At 37.8% G+C, this 20,823-nt stretch overlaps 1 protein-coding gene across 5 annotated transcripts in view; it reads left to right on the top strand.

Moving 5' to 3' along the window:
• Window positions 1–20,823, top strand: part of LRP1B (LDL receptor related protein 1B) — a 622,229-nt gene that overhangs the window by 348,747 nt on the left and 252,659 nt on the right. For all 5 annotated transcript variants that reach the window (XM_064435270.1, XM_064435269.1, XM_064435266.1 and 2 more), the window contains exon 7: window positions 7,579–7,741. In XM_064435270.1, coding sequence (XP_064291340.1) covers window positions 7,579–7,741 — 163 coding nt within the window. The remainder of the gene's footprint in view (window positions 1–7,578; window positions 7,742–20,823) is intronic.

Here is a 20,823-nt window from a genome sequence, read left to right as displayed (position 1 = left end):
AACAAAATTAAATTCTCTAGGACCACTATTACTTTCTGATTAAAACTGAGTGTAATAATGTCCTTTGGGATTGATTTACACCACTGGGTCATGGCATGTCCTGCATTTCATGTTGTCTAGACCATTTATTGCTAAGAGCAACCAGAGTGGGCAGCAGATGAAATTATCCTACAAAATTATGGCCTGCATAGTACCTGCAAGAACCTACAGCACATCTGGATCCTGTGAATGAGAGTTCTCTAACAAATGTTACCTTCTACAAAAAAAATGCAGAGTGAGTTTCCTTTCCTGGGTTGCCTAACCCATTTTTTAAGAGTTGTCAGACATAATTCACTTCTCAATGTTTCCCCAAAAAGCATTTCTTAAAGCACTGTTGCTTGCCTCTGGTATTAAACTGTTCAAACTTTCTCTGGAAGTCATTTCTCTTAAATACTTTGCATTTTGAAAGCAACTCCATAAATTTATTGGCATCTCTTTGCATTGTAATCATCTGCTGCTTAGGCTGTCTGTGGAAAAACGCTTTAAGTGGCTTTATTGTTGTGTGATGATGGTTTATGGGGTTCATAACCCATGCAGGGGGCAGTCCTAGGGAGGTGGGAGGTGGTTGGAGGAGGGGAATGTCACAGCCTGGAGCAGCCACACCATGTCCCCACAGCAGCTCTCGAGGCCACGTGCTCAGTGGGATGCCTGTTGCAGCTGAATTATGCTTTAATTTTAACAGTGGGTGACTTAACTGCTTTGAAGTAAATAACTGGGTTTGATTTACAGTCTCACTAGATTTATAAGGAGCTGTTGAATGTGCAGCTAAAAAGAAAAAAAAAATAGGACTGTTATAGCTATGTACCTCTATAAATCTGTCTTTATTGTTCAGCATGTACATGGGCCACTGGGACCCCATTACAGGTTTGCAATCACTGGGCAATGTGTTTGAGACTCAGCAATGCAGAAATTAGGAATGTTACGGTTTTCAGCTATTCTTACAAATTTCTGACATGAGATTGATGTCAGAAAATTCACCCTCTGCAAAAATCTTAACAGCCAGGATTAAAAGATAGGGCCGCTCACAGGGCTCTTATTTAATTGCTTCACTCTTTCTCCTTGCTCCTTTAACCCATTGGCATCACAGCCAGCTCTGTGATGCAAGGCCCAGTAACAGAAATTTCACTCCTCTTACTCGTTCCAGAAGCTCGATGCATTTCCTGATAGAATCATTCTATAATAAAAGTAAAATAAGAAATATGCTTAAAAATGCCTAAGAATTTAGGGCCAGATTTTGCTACCCTGTTGTAAAATTCCTGGGAAAGGCACAAATATATCTGGGGCATCATCACATTTCCACTGGGTGCTGTGTAAAGGAATTTGTTAGAAGAGGATGTTGCTGATGATTGTTGTTGTCGTTGTTGTTATATTGGTTTTTTTGGACCCTCAGTAGAAGAAGGAAGTTTATTAAAGCCACACTTTCATGTTCCTCTCTCAGTAACTGCTCAATATTCCACCTCAGCCAATGCAGAATTGTGAAATCACAGAATGGTTTGGGTTGAAAGAGACTTCTAAGATCATCTCATTCCATGAGGGACACCTCCTGCTGTCCCAGGTTGTTCCAAGCCCTTTCCAACCTGGCCTTGGACACTGCCAGGGATGGACCACAACCACTTCCAGCCACAACCTGTTCCAGTTCCTCACCAAATGCCCAGAATTTTTCTTTTCTGCACCTGCTGGGAAGCTGAATGCCTGAATCTCAGAGCACCTGAATCCAATACGTCTCTGAGAGACTTTGTGTCTTTCTGAGCCATCAGGATGCTTTCATTAAGTATTCATAATATTTAGATTATTCTTATATTTTTGAAAATTCTTTAGCTTGGAGAAAATGCTATTGTCTCAGTGTTCACATTTATAGGTTTTTAATGCAGTATATTTTGCTCCACGATTGAAAGAAAGCCAACAATATTTTTGTCAGTAACCAAATTGATTGAAATTGAAATGCTTTTACTCCACAAAGAAAAGGAAAAGCTTTCTCTTCTTTTGAGGAACTTGAAGTCTAGATGCTTTAAAGTGCTTATTTAAATTTAGTATATTTTAGGTTCAGCACTGTGCTTCTAACAAAGAGTATCTGTGAAGGTTGATTTAATTCAGAGGAATCAGATATTTGAGGATGAGTAATTTGAAAAAGATGGATGGATATTTTTCACTTGATTTTTCATTTTTCAACTTATGTAATAATCACTCCGGACATGGCTGTTAAAAGTTGAGACACCAGTGTGTCTGACTTATTGAATGCTGACATCTTTAATAAAAATCATACTTTTAAGTGGCATTGCAGACAGAATTATGGCAAATTCTTGGTAGTGTAAGAGGCACAGAGAAAATCCATTCCAGCTTCACTTTCCCAAGGCACAGTGTCAGTACAAGGCTGTCTGGGCTGCTAATTAGGAGCATTAATGTCAAAAGAGTGGCACAGCAAAGGCTGTGCTGCTGCAGGGTTTCACAGCTTGTCATTTATGTGTTTTCACACTTCTTACCTGCTCTCACCATCAATGGCTATTGGAGAAAAAAGAAGAAAAAAACACTTGGTGCTCCTTGTCTTGTTCCAAACTTGGCTTTTTACTCAGTGGAGGCAAAAGCTACTCCCAAGTGATTTTCTGCTTGTCTTTGCAATAAAGTTTGTTTGTTCCCTGATAAATACATAATTTTATCTCTTTTTTTCTTTCTAACAAGATAATAAATTAAACTAAGTATAGCCATGCCAGTTTGGACATTGTATTCAGAAAGGAGATGTAGGGATTATAGAAGAAAAATTGGCAATTTAAAACCAACAAAATAATTCTTCCTTTATAATCAATTTTTTGAAAAGAACAAAACCAAACCAACAAAACAAAACCAAAAACAAACTCAAAAAAAAGAAGAAAAAACAAAACCCCACAAAACTCTAAAAACCAACTAACATTTCTGTGCCAAAACAAAGATTGTTTTAAGGACTTTCAAATATATATATTTAAAATATATATTAATATGGGGAAAATCTAAATATGAACCCAATACAGATTTATATATGCATATATGGGGAAGTTTTCATTGCAGTAATGTCCAGACTAAGGAAAAATTGACTACATAATGCAGTAGAAGCTAAGTTCTTTCCCTTAAAACAGTGAGAAATGGTCTATCTCTTTCTTCATTGACAAGAAACATATGGAGAGTTCAAGGAATATTTCAAATTTTAATTACATTTCATCCAAAACCATTCCCCAGTTTACTCAGAAGTTTATCAAAAACAGTCCAACAACTCCAGAATTCCACTGAGTAGTTTGCACAGATCAGTTCTTACATTAAAAACAAGGAATGTTTATACTGAAGCTTTTAACAGGAAAAATCTTGCTAATTTTTGTTTCTACATCTGGGAAAAAAGAAATCTGTTAATATAATACTGACTTTAATAGATAGTCCATGATTTCAGCAGTAACAGAAATACAAGAATATGTCACTGCTTTTCCCCTCTCTTCTACAAAAAATCTGAAGTCTTGTGCTAGTCTTGATTTGAAATGGAAATAAACGTAATAATTCATACAAGATATATGTTGGAAAATCAAAGTGAAAAAAGAGAGCTATTCTCTTTTTCTCAGATTTCCATAAACTATGGTTTGGCCATAAGACATATATTTCCAGAACCCTTTGAAGATTTAGCCACCATTATATGAAATTATTATTTTCTCTAAAGGTCTAATAATGTCTGTGTGTTTAAAAGACATAGGAAAAGTTCACTTCCAGACACACTTTTGCTGTGCCCACAGTCTACATAATGTCATTAAGTAGAGAAGAATTTAACCTATATGCTGTCTTAACTATTCTTTATGAAGTCCTTAAGAGGAAATCCTAGTTTTTAGAGAGTAATAAAGGAAAGATGATCACATTTGGCAGAAATGCTCCAAGGAAACTGTTATTAATGTAGGAAAAGCCCTCAAAACTATATAGAAGATTGCTCAGAATAAATATGTGTGTTTTCAAGGGGAAACATTTCTTTTTAGAGACTTCTGAAACCGTATAAATGAAAGAAAAAAAGATCAATTACTTTAAAGATGTGAGTGGACCAGACATCTGCACATAGTGGGGTTTATATATGATGAAATAGGCATGAAATGAATTCAGCAACTTCTTGAGTACAAAAAGTTTTATATATATTTTAAAAGTCCCCAGTTCAACCAGAGCCTTTCCTCTGTGGTTTACAATGCATGCGACTGGGGAGCCACTCACAGCAGCTTCGTGCAGAGCTGCTACCAAACCATGGGATAGAATGGGGTTCACACCACCCATTCTCTGCCAGCCGAGGGGATTTATCACGTAGCATTTAATTTGGTGGGGGAATGGACCCAGAAAATTCTTTACAATCTTCTCTCATGAGAAAGTGGATGTGTCCAACTCAGGGGCAGGAACAGAGACGAACCCCAGAGCAGAGCAATGGTGCCTCCAACACACAAATGCCAAATGTGCTCAGTGCCCACGTGAATTGCTAAGGACAGTGGTGGGCTGGTTTGGAGGGAAGTGTTCTTTGCATAGCAGGAATGAAGCATGGGTAGATGACTCTTCAACTAATTAAAGTTGAAAAGTGGTGTGTTTATTATAGCGCCAAGCACAAGCAGAACAACTTCCAAAGGCGTGTGCGAATAATCACGGGCTCTGTTTATCTAAAAAAGTCTTACATATTCATATAATTCCCAAAACACCCAGTACATTTTCATTACCTGACCCCACCTACCCCCTCTTAGTATTCAAACGTATTTAAATGAGTCCAAAGTTCCTTCACACTTGTGCAGTCCATCACCTCAGATGGGTCGGTAGGTTGTGAACTAGGGCATGGGTTCCAAAATGGGGCATGGGTTCTGAAATGGATCATGGGTTCTGAAATGGGTCGATGCTCTTCTGAGGTCAAGGTGACCCTTTACTTTTGCCTTGTAGACAGGCTTTGGTCCCCTTGGCTGTAGCTCAAGTTTCAGAGCCCAGGTCCTCTTCTTTTTCACAATTAGATCAGCATCCTATTATGTTTCTTTAAACACAGTAAAAACAAATACATGATTTATGTCTTAGTTTTAACTATCCCATCTGCTAAGAATTAACTATCCCTTATTATTTCTTCTTGCTATACTCTTAATTGTTTATGGTGTGGTATTGCTTCTGGATGTCTCACTTTTCCTGGAATGCTGAGCTCAGTTTTAACTACCTAATGCAAATAGTTATCCCTAATGACCTTGAATGAATTATTCTTGGTTTCCATAATCAACCTAAGCTGTTGGGTGCAATTTCTTGGGATGTCTTACCAAAAACCTAAGGAAAGAACAGAGCAAACATTTTATAACTGTAAGTACTGTCATGTTAACAAATAGAACAACCTGTGTGTGATGGGCCTTTCACATATATATCACTTTTATCTCAAAATAGGTACGTTTTTCACACAATAAGAAAAACTCCTCTAAGTTGCTGCTACTTAACCTTGTTCCTTTTCATCCACTTCCCAGTGTACAGCAATCTTCTAGAGCTCTCATTGCAGGAATTTAATTACTAGTCTTATTTCTACAAATGTTTGAAATTGGATCCCTTTTGTACCTTTTGTCCCATTTAAAAGATATTTTCTGAAATGTTTCTGTAACACAGAAGCTTATCTGCAATTTTCAAAAGTCTTCCTGAATCAGTAAACCATAAATTTTTCATTCCATGAGTCCAACTTTAGAAAATGGTGAGCAGGCACGTTGAAAATGCTTTAAGTATTACTGATTTCCAGAGGCACAGAGTTTTCTTCTGGCATTTTTAAAAGCATGTCCTATTTTACTTGGAAAAAGGGAGGAGAAAAAAAATGTATTTTCTTCCTATTGTCTGAAATATATAAATATCTCACATATCTCACAGTGCATCTGACATTGGCCTTCTCTGGAGTTTGGATATTGGACTAAATAGAGCATTTCTTTATTCTGGCTCAGCAGATCTTGGTAATAGGACCTATCAGGCCCAATATTCACTTTGAATTAAAAGGGAAATGAGTGGTGGAAGGGCAGGAATGGGAGAGACAGAAGACAGCAGTGAACTGTGTAATGAGGTGGCTGAGGTGGGATACAGTTGGTGTTCCTGGTATTTCACTGAATAAATCTTATTTAAGTTACCTGCACTTTGAAGGACAATAAATGAACTTCCATGTCTGTTTTAAGTACAAGGCTCATAAGCCCTGAGTTATCATCAAAAACTCAATGAATACAATTTTTATTTGATCAAGTTTACTTACTATTCTCCAGTGCAGTGTAGATGTGATGGAGGCAACAGTTTGTATTTTTTTTTTGATTGTGGAAAGCAAACCTGAAAATCCCCCATCTGAAGGATTACAAGCATACAGAAAACTAGAAGTTAAAAAAACCAAACCAGCTTCTCTGTGTAATGATATTTTATTACATCTGGCTTCTCTCATCATGACAGAATCTCGGCTTATGTTAGCACTATTTTGAAAACGCTGTAATATAATAAACATATTTAAGTTTTTTAAATAAAAAATCATTTATATTGAACATTTAACATCATATATATTGTCTATTAATTGCAGCATTTTTTATTAAAGAATAACTAATTATGTCTTACAGAGTAGTATCAATACAATACTGTCAATAAGAAGAGGAAGAAATCTTAGTTAAATAATATTGATAAAGTTATGTTCTTTGCACTTTCCTGTACTTTTGCTTACTGTAACACTAAGATGGTGTATGGGCAGGTCAGCTAGTTTATAAGAAAAATTGAGGATTTTTAGGGCATTTACAGAGTGTGGTTCCAGGATCCCACGAGGAAAAGAACAGAGTGAGTAGTTAGGGTGCTGTGAAGCTGCCACAGAGGTCTGAGAAGGAAAACTTGGTTGTTAGTGAATGTTAGTGAATATTATCACAGAAAACTTACTTTGATGCTACTTCTTATAGCAGCTATCAGAAATCTAGCAGCATCCAGAACTACAAGAAAGAGGTTTTTTAAATGAAAATTAATGAATAGATAATATGGTTTTAGACATGCATATCACATTTTTAAAAATTTCTGTTACATATTTCTGGTCTGCTTTTAGTCCCTTTCAAATATAACCAACAAACTCCTTTAAGCTTTACCAGTGTGCCATCCCCAGGGTCTGACAGACATCCTAGAACACTAAATCCAGAATCTGAGTGACTTCAGAGCTGCCCTCCCCCAGCAATCTGGTACCACCAGTGTTTCAGCTGCTTCACAGGTGCACCATCATTCAGTGGTGCTGCTTCTGAGGAGACCATAAAAAAAATCACGACAGACTTAAAAATATTTTACAGAGCTCAAAACAAATGTGTATCTTTCATACCAATGTGGTTGCAATCAGTTGTCTGTACTTAAAAAGGAAAAATTTTCTCCAACCCTTATTTGTATACTGAGAATTGGATTCCTTATTAGAAATCCTATAATAGATGTAAAGCAGCTGGAGCTCTTTAGGTGAGTGGAGCATCTGCTGGCAGAGCAGTCAGCAGTCGCTTACTTGGATTGAAGCTGCACTCCTGAGCTCCTTTTTCTTTCTTTTTTCCTTTTTTTTTTTTTTGGCAGATGTGCAGCAAATAGCAATGGACTGGATCACTGGGAATTTTTACTTTGTGGATCACGTCAGTGACAGGATCTTTGTCTGCAGCCAGAATGGGTCAGTGTGTGTGACCCTCATCGAGCTGGACCTGAGCAACCCCAAGGCCATAGCTCTCGATCCAACGTCAGGGTAAGGTTCTTTCTTTGCTCTAGGATTTATTGCACTTGATTCTGTGACTGCACATCATGTATCTGTTCCATGCAGGTGTTTTAATAACTATTTTTATCTTGCTGTATTGAGTTACTTGCATAGTTGCTATACTAAAGCAATAATGTGTAATGAACTTGGAGCAAATACTTAACTGTTAATTGTAATAATTATTGCAGCATGTGCCTTGTGACTTCTCAAAATGGAATCAAAACTGAGAAAGCAATTTAATCCCTGCTTGTCACAACATTTGCTTTTGTGTTTGTTTTTCTGTAAGTTGTGCTTCTAACTAAAGGATGTGGGAAAGGAGTTTTTGAAGGATTTTTATGCTCTATCCCCTCATTTACAGGAATATTGGAAATGAGTTCACTGAGGTTATTTACACAAAAAAAAGTGGAAGAAATTTTACTATTCTTTAGAGGGTCAGCTCTAATGGTAAAATGGTAAAATTACCATTTTCTGTTCCACATTCAGTGCCAGTTCGGAATTAAGCCTTGATTAAAATACAGAGTACTAAATGTCCTCCAATTTATAACATCCACCAGCTGGGAAAAGTTTTTAAACAATAATGATATAAAAGCATTACTAAATAGGAGTAGAAATAGGATCAAATTAATTTATAACTAAATTTTGGTAAGGGTCTTGAACAAGCATTTTAACTTGGTTTTATTAGTCAGTAAGTAGTTCAGACCAAAATCCCTGGTGGAATATGTCCTAAACTGCCATAAGCCCCTTCTCAACAAATACAAAAATATTTACAGTAGAACAGCTTGCCATCCATATGTGGACTTTTGTCAGTCTTTATTTAAAGCCTGAACGAATATTAAGAAGCATTATCACAATGACTACAGCTCTGACAGGAACAGCTTGCATGTAAAGTTTACAAAGAAGTTTGATAATGTGAGCTTGAGTTTAGCTGTATTTCTCTCTGCAGCAGATGGTAAGCTTGACTTGATCTGACTGCAGAGTTGTTTAAAAAGAAAAATAAAAATTCATGTAGAAATTGATTTTCTGCACGTTCTGATCTGAAAGAACTTGAAGCTTTCAAATTTGCTGACAGCAGCCTTTTTTCTATGCCTTTACTTGTATATTCTTTGCTTTGGATGAATCCAAAGCTTGTCATTAGCTAATCTTATCTGTCAGGGATGGAGGAATTGTGCCCAAGCCTTTGGTTTTGTGAGGAGGGACAGAAAAATAAGAGATTTCAATTGTTATCTGCTGGCTACAAACCATTCCTGCTCAGAGCCACCTGTTCAGTGCCACGTGCAAGGGGAGGAGTGGGGAGAGGGAAGAGCTGGCCTGTAGGAAAGGCCACAAGCAATCTCCATTTATCTTGTGGTGAAAACACTGTGTAAAATTTTATCAGAGTGCAAGTTCAGCAGTTATTTCATTACTTGTTTTTTTGGGCATTTTTCTTAATTATCTGATGTATGTTCTGTTAATAAGATACCTAACACACATTTTAACTGCTAACCCCCAATTTATATATTAATTATGTTAGTTTTTGACTGGGTTTTGATCCACAATGCAAACAGATAAACAAAAAGCATTCTGGCTATTTTCAAAAATCTGATCCTTTGTTTTGTCTTTTGTTTTCTGTCCTTTTTTTCTTTTAACCCTTTCATGATGATCATAGTTGAGACTTATTTTGGTGTCAGAGTTTTAGGGTGGTATTTCTGTCTGGGTAACTTGGTGGGTTTATTGATTTAAGAAAATCACAAAACCATCCATACTAAATTACCTATATTGTAAGTTGAGCTTCAAATGAGTTGCTGCTCACCCAGAGGGGATCATTTCCAATTCTAAGAAGTTCAGTGTGTGATCCCAAGCCTTTATGTCTGTGATAAACTTCCTGTAGTAGCACAGGGTCAAGCCCTGCTATTCTTGCATGTTCACATCGATGTGTTAGGAGTTTAGTTGTGTCATGAACCAGAAATTCTGCTTTTATCCATAAAACAGCCAAGTCATGGTGGAAAATTTGCTCATTCCAAATGGTTCCCCTCGCTGCACTCACTAATATATTTTCTGAGTGTGGTTAATTTTACATCTGTGTGCCTGCAAGTTCTGTTAGATGTTTAGTGGTAATGTTTGATATATTCTCCTGTGAGCTTACAATGGAATTTGAGCTACTAAGACTCTTTCATATCACACAGGGAGTGAAAGAATGTTTCATAAAAGTTTATTCTCATAAAACTGAATTTGAAATTGAAGGGAAAAAAAAGATTTTGCTATTCATACAGCTCTTGAAGAGCCACATTTGTTATGTTTCTCTTCCAAGCATGTTACTTTGGCAGGATTTCAGCACTTTATCAATCACAACTGTGTTTGACGTTTTGGTTATTCCAGAGTAGATCTAATGCAGAACCACCAGAAAAATACCTGCTTCCCCCAGTGAGCTGGTAACTTACCCAGTTAGGGGTTTTGCAGTGCTGGTACTCATCTGTTACATCAACTAATTATCAATTAAGGGTAGCACAGTGTAAGTATCAGAGCTGTGTTAAGGAGAGCATTTCCAAGAGCAGAGAATGTGCCTGCACTGATCTCTGGGAGCGCTTCAGAGCCCAGACGTGGCAGTGAAACATGGATTGAAGGAAAAGCTGGGACAAGGAGAGTAGGAAATAAAGTGGCAATTGGTAACAGAGGGAGAATAAATTGTTTTACAATAATATATTATCTATCAAATGCCTTTGAACTAAGATGTTTGGCTCCATATGTCTGCAGTTGATAGCTTTGATAAATTTTAATACGGGACTTCTTTTCTTCAGTGGTCAAGGAACAGAAGCAATTACTTTTGCTGGTCCATGAAATTGGTGTAAAATTGATGATGGTGCTGCTGACTGTCAACATGAAACAAATACAAGCTGGGTTAGAATGGGTTTAGCTGAGATCCTCAGTTCAGGTCTGCTGTACTCACAGGGAATGGTTTTTTGAAGTATTTCAGCCAGTATTACATTGGCATATTCATGAGACTCTGATCACCAGACATTGATGATGGGGAAGGTAACACATTTAAAGCTCACAAGAGGATAGATCAGATTTAGGTTCTCTCCCAGCTCTGCCACAACCAGCTAAATGCCTCCACACATTTTACTTTTTTTTATGGCTCTGCATCTCTTTATATTTAATAAGAAGCATGCAATGCCTGTTGTTCAAACTTTTTGATATTTGGATGCATTCAGTAACATTAGGAACTAATATTGTGGAATGCTAACTGTGTACATCTTCATATTTATTAATTATATTTAGGTAAATATGTCTACTTAATTGCCTCCAGTGTTCTGGGTAAATTGTTGCCTTCCACTGCACCACAATGGCCATGGGGAACATGCTGCACCATTTTACAGAGCAAAAATGCCTTGGAGCAGGGGGATGTGCTGCAGTGCCCTCCCAACACTTCAGTCCTGGCCATGCTGCTCAGACATCTGATGTATATGGAATAATATAAATACCAGGGTGTCTTAATTTCTCTTCATACCCATTTTCTGATTTCTTTGGGAATGCCAGAAACTGGGGAAAGGACAGGAGGAACAGATGAGGTTGCAGCCTTGGGGCTTCTGGTTCCAGAAACGTGAAGCTTGTACCAATGGCTGTGATGCCTTTTTGGGATGCCAGCCATAACTTTCTACTTTATTTCCCAGGCTGATGGAAAAAGATGAACTTCAAGAGGGTTAGGTTTGAAATGTGGATGATATTGATGTAGCATCCACTGACACAACTGTTCAGACATGAGGAGATGTGTGACTAGAGGTTACACAGGGTGACATTGCAAAAAGGATGTGCAGAGCAAGGCTGGAGCATGGAAGGATGTGAGGAGCAGTAATGGAGTAAGGAAATGCTTTAGACACCTCCTACATGAACCTCCCTAGAATCATCACAGAATTCCAGAATAGTTTGGGTTGGAAAGGACCTTAAAACTCAGCCAGTTCTACCCCCTGTCATGGCAGGGACACCTTTGCTATCCCAGGTTGTTCCAAGCCCTGTCCAGCCTGGCCTTGGACACTTCTAGGGATCCAGGGGCAGTCACAGCTTCTCTGGGCACCCTGTGCCAGGGCCTCACCTCCTCACAGGGATGAATCTCTTCCCAATATCCATCCAGCCCTGCCCTCCTTCAGTATGAAGCCATTCCCTGTGTCCTGTCCCTCCATCCTTTGTCTGAAGTCCCTCTCCTGGAGCCCCTTTAGGCTCTGGAAGGGACTCTGAGGTCTCCCCAGAGCCTTCCCATTTCTACACTGAACACCCCCAGCTCTCCCAGCCTGGCTCCAGAGCAGAGGGGCTCAGTCCTGGGAGCATCTTTGTGGCCTCCCCAGGAGTTGCTCTGGCAGCTCCACGTCCTGCCTGTGTTGAGGATCCCAGGAGTGGAGGCAGCTCTGCAGATGGGGTCTCACCTTGACCTGTCCACTGTTCTTGTGCTGCAGCCAGGACCTGGGTGGCTTTCTGGGCTGCCAGGGCACACGAGGCCAATAAAAGAGATGGTGGATTGAGGGGGAGAAGAGAAGAACCAGAGGGGATGAACAATTGAGTCATTGCTGGAGTCACTCAAACTTGTGACTGCCATTTAAAAGTTGTATTAGGAACAAAGGGGAAAAAATACTTCTAAAGAGATTTGTAAAAGGAGCAAGCTCACATTTTAATACTGCAATAGTGTGTGTCATGTAAATATTTGAATAAATCTTTTAATCGGCTTTTCTTTCTGCTATGGTGTAGAAATACAAAAAAAACCACAGGCTCTGCTTATTTCTTCCACACAACGTTTGTGAATGCATTCAAAAAGAGATTGTGTTGTGATGATTGAAGAACAACAGCTATAAAAGTGTTATGGTGTTATGTACCATTTCTTGGTAATGTTAGTGAGTCAGGAAAAAACAAACAAAAGCACAACAGCAAAAAAAAAAATACTCTGTTGTATTTTGAATCTGTAATGGCAATCAGTTGATACCTCTGGGATTAACAAAGGGGAGCAATGGGAAACAAGTGAAGAATTAACAGCTGAAGTTGTCTACTTTATCATATCAGCAATTTATTCTGAGGAAAAAATATAAAAATATTATTCTATGAACCTCCTCCCTGATTCTGAAGATGGGAAGCACAGATTTCTTCTGTGGCTCAAATCAAAGCCACAGTATGAAAGCAATAATGATAATTAAAAATACATAATGTCATTGTGTAAAACACAGTGGGGAAATTTAGACAGTCTAAAATTTCAGAAGACAGGAGGAAGCAAAAAGAAATTTTGAAATTCATCCTTCCATATAACAACAGAGTTGGAACAGCAGCTTTAAAATACCATTTTTGAAGGATCTAGAAGAAAAATCATAAGAAATGTTTAATTCTGCCTTTCTATTTTTTTTTTTAAGATTTACTTTTGAATTTATTCTACCTCTCAAACCTGGTAGAGGTACGAGATAGAAATTGGGGGTTGGTCATCACCATGCTGTGATCAGGGTGTTCAGATGCTGTTGCAAATGTTTTTTCTTAAGCTGTGTGTGGCCATCCTCTTGGGATGTTTGCTTTTATTGGCCAGACCAAAATGCAATGCAAAGTCCACTGAGCACTTTTCACAAAAACTTGAAGGGAATGGAAAAAATGTACACATCATTGAATGAAAAGTTTTCCTTATTAGAGAGCCATGCACAGGAGATGGTGCCTGGGGTCTGGGACATCCCAGAGGATGGAAAACAGCCATTAATGAGTTAAAGAGATTGAAGATATAAATGAAAAAGAGTTTTGGGCTGACAACTCAACCTCTTTGGCACCATGGGTAGACATGTAAGCCAGCAAGAGCTGTCCTGCTTGGTGGGATTTTGGACAGAAGATGGGTGAGATCCCTGATGGGACAGAACCCAAGGCCAGCCCTAAAATTCTGCATTAATAAATCCACAAGAGCCAGCAGAGAGCAAATCAGCTGGTGAGGGGTGGAGAGAGACCTTTCTGAAACAGATTTATTGACAGACATTTTGTTTTTCTTCTCTTTCTCTACCTATGCATTTCCAAAAAAAAAAAAAAAAATCAAACCACAAATGCAATTTGTATTGGGCACAATGAATAGTTTGCATCCAGCTCACATTTGCCTGGAGGTATCAGTGAGGAACTGGAAAATTTGCAGAGAAGAGGAGTAGAAATTCAAAAAGGAGGGGAGGTCAAACCATCTATTTTTTTCTTTGTTTGCTTCTTTGTTATTTAGACAGGGGAGTAGTTCAGGATAAAAATAAAACAGCTGCACTTACTGTCTGCTGCCTATTTTATTCTCTTTTTACTCTCTTGCATTTGAGCTGTTATAGCAGCCATTGGGCTTAGGAGGGACTCTGAGACTTAAAACTTTGGGTTGGTTTTGGTTGGGTTTTTTTTTCCCTATCAGATTAGTCACCATTTTCTGCTGATCAAAGAGGAGAGTTATAATCATTAACGCTCACTTTTAAACAGCCAAATCATTAGTGGTTTAATAACATGCCATTATTAAAAGAGCTCAGTTCCTTTTCTTGTCACAAAGATTTTCAAAGAGCTGTAAGATACATATAAGACCTACTCACTTCAAAAAAGTTTTAAAGATGGCCTGAAAAAGAATCTTAAAAAAAAATCATTAAAAAAAAAACCCAACAAAACAAACAAAAAAACCCTGAAACCAAAAAACACTAAAAACTTTGTAGTAACTAATCATAATATGAAAGTTTTCATTAAGAATTCATATTTTATTGCTCATCCTTTCCTCCACAGCCTCTTTCAGCCTGTGAACAGTTGGAGAAGGTGTAATAGAGGAGCCAAAATAAGATGAGAGAAGTAAAGATACTTACACAGATGAAAAAAACCCAAACCCATCATTTTAAAATTATTTCCACGTCTTTTTTTATCCCTTTAGCTCAAATGCTTGCTAGAAAATTATGAAAAAAAAAAATATTTTTTTCTGATCTCAGGTTTTACAGAACTGCTTCCAGTTACATGTTCTTCCATCTTTTAATTTTAATTTTTGTAACTAAACTGAGACAGAAAACTCTTTCATCTTTGCATTTCCCCCTGGATTTTTTATCCCTTGAAACTTCAATTCCAGTGCAGCAGCACAGGTCTGCTCACTGGAAACCTTGTGGCTGCTGCTCTTGGTAAGAAAAAGAAGCAAGGGGTATTGTCACATGTGCTCTCCTTCCCAAAATAAGGTGATACAACAATTCTGCATTCATGTGCAAACTGAAGATAGGAGAAATTAAGGTTCTTTTTAACAGCAAATTAAAAAATAAATAAATATTTTTTGTTTTTTGAACATGCAAAGATATGAGCTTGTATGAAAAAGTCAGCTTGAAAAGGACTTGTTGAAACAATTCAGTTGAAAAGGACTCAGAGTCACTGACAAATCTAAAGGAATTAAAATACCAAGCATGTGCCCTAACTGCATTAAAAAGGAGCTCATTAACAGTGTCAAGTTATTGGTCTGGATTGAAGTGACACATATAATCAAAACAATAAAAATAGAATAGGTTTGAACAGGTTTGCTACATGCATGTTCTCAAGTAATGATGAGTGTTGCTATTGTGCATACTTTTTCATTAATCAAACATTGCTGAAAATAAAGATGGATGAGTATAATTAATATCCAGTCTTCTGTATCTACCCTGAAGTTGGGCTGTATTTGGTGCTCAAACCAAGCTTCATTCAGAGAAAAAAAATACTGATAGCAGTGACAAAGGATGTATTTTTTATAATAATCCTTTGTGAAAGAGCTGGCAAAGTGAACACTGGCAATGTTATTAGAATAGTTCAGAACTGATGTTCTGAGACTTGGTATAATAACAACACTGCCTGGAGAATAAAAAGCTAACTAGAGTAATACTGGTGAAGCATGAACTAAAGTGAGCCTTTTTTCTTATGCAGCATGTGCCCACTAATGGATTTCATATATTGCTACTAAGAGAAACAACATTTGAGTAGTGTCAGCAAGTATGAAAAAAAAACCAAACAGTGGGAATACAAAAACATTTATGGAATTACAAATAGCTGCAGTTTGTTAAAAGAAAAAAACAAATATTAAAATCCCAAAAATAGCTTGTAAGTCAGTAAAACTTTTCTTCACTTATCCCAAGTTTGGTGCAGAGGAACACAAAAGCAGCATGGTTCCTCTCTCAGGGGCTCAGGTTCTCCTGGAGAGCTGAGCTGTCAAACCTCAGCATCTTCATTCCCCAAACCAGCTCTGCCCTCTGCTTTTGGGCCCTAAACATCAGAAGTGGCTCAGCAAGCCAGGCTGAGCACATGAACAGCACAAATAAAACTCTGAGTGCATTGCCTGGGGGCATCCACAGCTGATCCAACACTTCCTCCCACCAGCTTCACACCTCCTGTGGGATTGGAGTCCTTACTCTGCTCCTCACACCCCTCACCCTCAGCCCTTCACTAATTAAGCTTCTGCTCAAAATGCTCTTGTACTGAAATTACCATAGATCTATGAATTAAATTTTGGTTGTGGGGTTTTTTTTTTGTTTGGTGTGTGTTTTTGTTTGTTTGGCTTTTTGTGGGTTGTTTTTTGTGGGTTTTTTGGGTGTTGGTTTTTTTTGTTGTTGTTGTTTTTTGGGTTTGTTTTTTGTTTTTTTTTTTGTTTGTTTGTTTGTTTTTTTTTTTGTGAAGGAGACCCAGAAATGGACATGTTATTCTCATTGGAATAGAAGTGATGTCCAGGAAAAAGCTACATGATTTATGTCTCCCTATCAGTGATTTTCTTCAAGTTGAAAGCAATTAAGTTGGAGACAATTGAGGCCACTTTGTTTCTGAATGAGAATATAAATGGGAGTTTAAGTCTCCATAATGCATGGACATTATGTTCATGTCCATTTGAAATGTCCTGGGTTTTTTTTGGTTGGTGGTTTTTTTTTGGTTTTTTTTTTTTTTTCTCCTTCATTTTATTACCTGGTTATCTCATTATCTAACCAGCTCCTGTAAGGTCATTTATGTTGAAGACATGTTCTGATTTGAATTAGACCACTGCATAAGTGGAATAACAGAATTGAAATAGCTGCTCAGGATCCTTTTTTTTTTTTTTTTTTTTTCTTTTTAGGTGTTCGTGTATTAATCTGGGCTTAAAAATATCCATGTGTATATAGATAGATATTGATAGAGATTTTTTTTTCCCTCTAAAATGAAGAAAATTAAAACAGGAAGAAAAAGCTCACGTTTAACACAGATAGTGCATTATGTTGTTATAAAGTTTTCCAAATCTGTTTTCCTAGTGCAGCCCACATATTTCTTGTGTTTTTTAACTGAGTCTTAGCATTGAAGAAGTGCAAAATTGTGCAAACCATGAATTTTCCAATAATCTCTTGCCATGCCATTCTTTTCCTTCTTCCCACAAGATAAATAACCGCCTGTGTAGATGCCATGTTTGAAGCATAAAACCACTAAATCACAGAATATTCTGAGTTGGAAGGAACCCAGAAGGATCACTGAGTCCATTACTCTTGCTCTGGATTAACCAGAACCACCCAGAGAAACAAAAATGATGAATTCAGTCAATTCAGTTAATTCATCAGCAGAGTGATGATATCATCCTGATGGAGCTGCTGTTTTCTCAGGGCTGATTACATGGATGGCTATTTTTTAAATATATATTGATTTTCCAATTTTATTTTTTTCCTGAGGTTCCTTGCATGTCAGTGGCCTCGTTGCTATGCTCAGTAGGGTGAACATGCCTTGCTGGAGCTCAGCTGCAGCATGACTCCTTTTGGTGGAAGATAGAGAAAAGCTGGAGGAAATCTGGAGATATTAATAGGAAATAAACAATTATAAAAGTCTCATTGCCTGTGTAAAACTTGCAGGAACTGTGGTAACCTATTCTAGAAAAGAGTATCCATACTATTCCTATAAAAAGATTGGTAGAATAGCAAGGTAGATTTTAATTCTTATTAAATAAAGAACAGGAAAAAAATTTAATTAGCACATATTGGTAAATGGACGAAAAATATTCAAGTCTGAGGCAATCTTAGCATTTAACTGATGTAGAAGCCCCTCTGTCATTAGGGACACTTGGGTTTTCTGTCTGGAAGGGATTCAAGGTTCAGCCTTGGATTTCACATCAGGATGTATGCCTGTGCAGGTCTGTAGGCTTATAATGTCAAAGAATGGTGTGCTAGAAGAATAAATGTCAATAATTCTATTTACTAACATTTCAGTGCTGCTATTTCAAAAATATGGCTGAATCATTACCAAAGTAACCTTTTGTTTTGTTTATTCTCCACTTGAAGGAATTTGAGAGAATGTAAGGAAAATGGGTCAAAATAGAAATTCTGAGAAATTTTGGTTTTTTCTTTTAGAGGATTTGCTGCAAATTAAACTGAAAATTACATTTTAAAGATATTTTGATACCAAAAATTTATCCTGGAACACATACATAAGTTCCTACCCACGGGCTGCATCCTTGCTTTTTAGGAATTGCCTTGATTTGAGTGGTTCAATTGTGAGTTTAATTGTTTAGTTTTGTGATCATAAAGGAGCATGAGCAGCTTTCTCACCTGGTGGTTGAGAAGGCAAATTGCTGCCTTGGGTAGAAAGTTATGGCCACTGGGGGTGAGGAGCAGCTTTTCTTTGGAGGTGCTGACACAATCTCTTTGCTGTGTTTGATCAGCCACGGAGCTGTTAAATAAACTGTCCAGAGTTATCTATTGAAACACGACTGTGGGAGGAGAATCAATTTCTGCTTCACCATCCTGAAAACTCCAGCGAAATTCCTCAAGGTGTGGGACCACTGGCTTTGTCTTGGCTCTGAAATGAACATGATCTGTGCTAGAAACTTCTAAACTTTTTGAAGTTTGCTCATTACCACTTAGCTTCGGTTAGTTGGTTCATTTTCCCACACCAACACGTTCATGTGCACACAAAAAACTTGGTCCAGATTTGCAGTTGGCCTCAGTCTTGGTGTTTCCAAGGAGCAGAATTTAGGAGTTTGGGCAGTGTCCAGGCTGGCACTTGAAAACTTGTTTACTTTGAATCAATGGGTAATTAGCTCACTGAGGAGGCAAACCTTTAGCACAGGGAAATCTAGGAAAAGGCCATTGAGTTAAAAAATAATCTCACTGACTCTGCTTCAGTTTGGTTTAGATCATTTTTATTCATTAGGATTTGACAGCAAATCGACAAACCCCAAATCAAAATACTCAGGGATCTTTATTCAACTGATATTAAATGAAAATGCCCTATTAATAGGATGGTATTTGAACCTTACTGCCTTTTTTACATGCTGAGAAACCACTGCTTGCAGTTGGACAGCTTTGTAAGTTTTACAAACACAGGGTTCTGCTGACAGGCTTCTCCAGACCCAGGGATTGCACAGCACCACCTCTTGGCTGTTCTCCTCCAGCAGAACAGAAATGCACTGTACTTTCTGCTGGCACAGCTCCTGGGGCTGAGCAGAAGGAGAGGAGAAAAAGCAAACTGCATTCCCAACAGGGATTACACTGCCTTCAACAGAAAATCAGACCTCTAACCAAAATATTTAAATTGGAACAGAACTCGGTTGACTGCACCAAGCCAAGCTCTTGTTTGGATTCCTGAGTGCCTGACATGGTTTACTGATGTGAAAACACTGCATCTTCTGAAAGTTCAAGGATTTATTTGTTTGTTTGTTTTATGTATGAATCTCTGTTAAATTACTGTTCTGTTACTTGTCACGGGGAGTTTTCTGAATGCTGTAATACTTTAGTAGATCACAATACTTTGGTGTATGCAGCTGTCACTTCACAAAACTTGATGTCTATTCTAACATTTTCAAAAGTGAAATCTTAATATTGGAATTTGCATGCGTGCTTAAACTTTCAATATGCTGGCAGCTTTATTTTGAAAGGTTTGAATGCCCACAGGTCTTACCCAATTCAGGGAACAGCTGAGACTGCTGAAGTGAGGCTGCTTACATAATACATGTTGCGTCTCTCTATGATTTCCAAGACTTCAGGAGAGGATTCCTGTCTTTTACTGGTGAATTATTTTAGCCTGATGTTCTACAAGACACTGCTTATGTATTTTTAATATAATTACACATATGTATATATATAAATAATATTTGATGAGCCACCTGTGTCCTCAGGCAGAAGTTTTGGCTGTGTTGAACTGCCTGTGATTTGGGATGAGGTTTTTGAAAATAACAGTCTCAGTCACAGGCAGAATCAGGCTCTGCAGCATCAAGCTGAAGCTGAGCAGTCATAATTACTGGGTAGGCTTGAAATTGTGGTTTAAATTCGGTGTGAGGTTCACTTCATTTAAGCTTGGGAGGATTTTGTGAAGAAGAATTCATTAATGTCTGGGAAGCAGTGGGAGACAGAGGTGTGAACACTGGTAAGTGCCTGTTTGGAAATGAGCAGCTTTGCATTCTGAGCAGGAGTTGAACAAAATGCATCTCTGTGGAAGGGTGTGAGGCAGCACTTATGTAAGGAAGCAGCAGTCACTCCTCAGAGCATGAGGAGGGTGTTTTGAAATAATAACCAGCATGGATGTAATCAGAGAATTCTGATTGTTCATATCATGGGAAAATTTAAGGGAATTGTAATGCATGCTAGCATGAGAATGCTTGGATTTGCACTTGTAACATTTTTATGTGCATTTTTATTTTTGTTTTTATCTCACACCCTGAAGATAAGTTGCATAGATCCACACCTACTCTACCTTGTCCAGTTTGTATGGAAAAGGAGGAGAGATTAGAGGTAGAGGTTGAGAGGTTGCTTATTTTATCACATTCTTTGAAGGCAGAATAAATGAGCCTGTGACATTCTACAAGCAGGTTTTGTCTAAATTTCATAATCCATAATATTCAGAGAGGCGATTTCATGAACTATACATCTTTGCCTCTGTCAATTTAAGATTATTGTCTCTAATTATCCTGTGAGCTGGCATGAAGAACAGTTTATTTGCCTTTTCCTGAGGTGACTTTTTAGCTACTTCAGGACAACTAGCAGATACTTCTTTTAACCTAGATGAAGAAATCTCACTTCTTGCAACTTAACTTTTTTATATATTCCCCTCCACTAACATTTTCTTCATCCAAACTTCTAATTTTTTAGTTGCTTCACTCTATATAGTCTCTGGTCTCCATTTTCCTGGAAAGT

The sequence above is a fragment of the Passer domesticus genome, chromosome 10, assembly GCF_036417665.1.
Source record: "Passer domesticus isolate bPasDom1 chromosome 10, bPasDom1.hap1, whole genome shotgun sequence".
Lineage (NCBI taxonomy): Eukaryota > Metazoa > Chordata > Aves > Passeriformes > Passeridae > Passer > Passer domesticus.
Note: the sequence above shows the minus strand (reverse complement) of the source record. Positions and strands in the feature narration are given on the sequence as shown.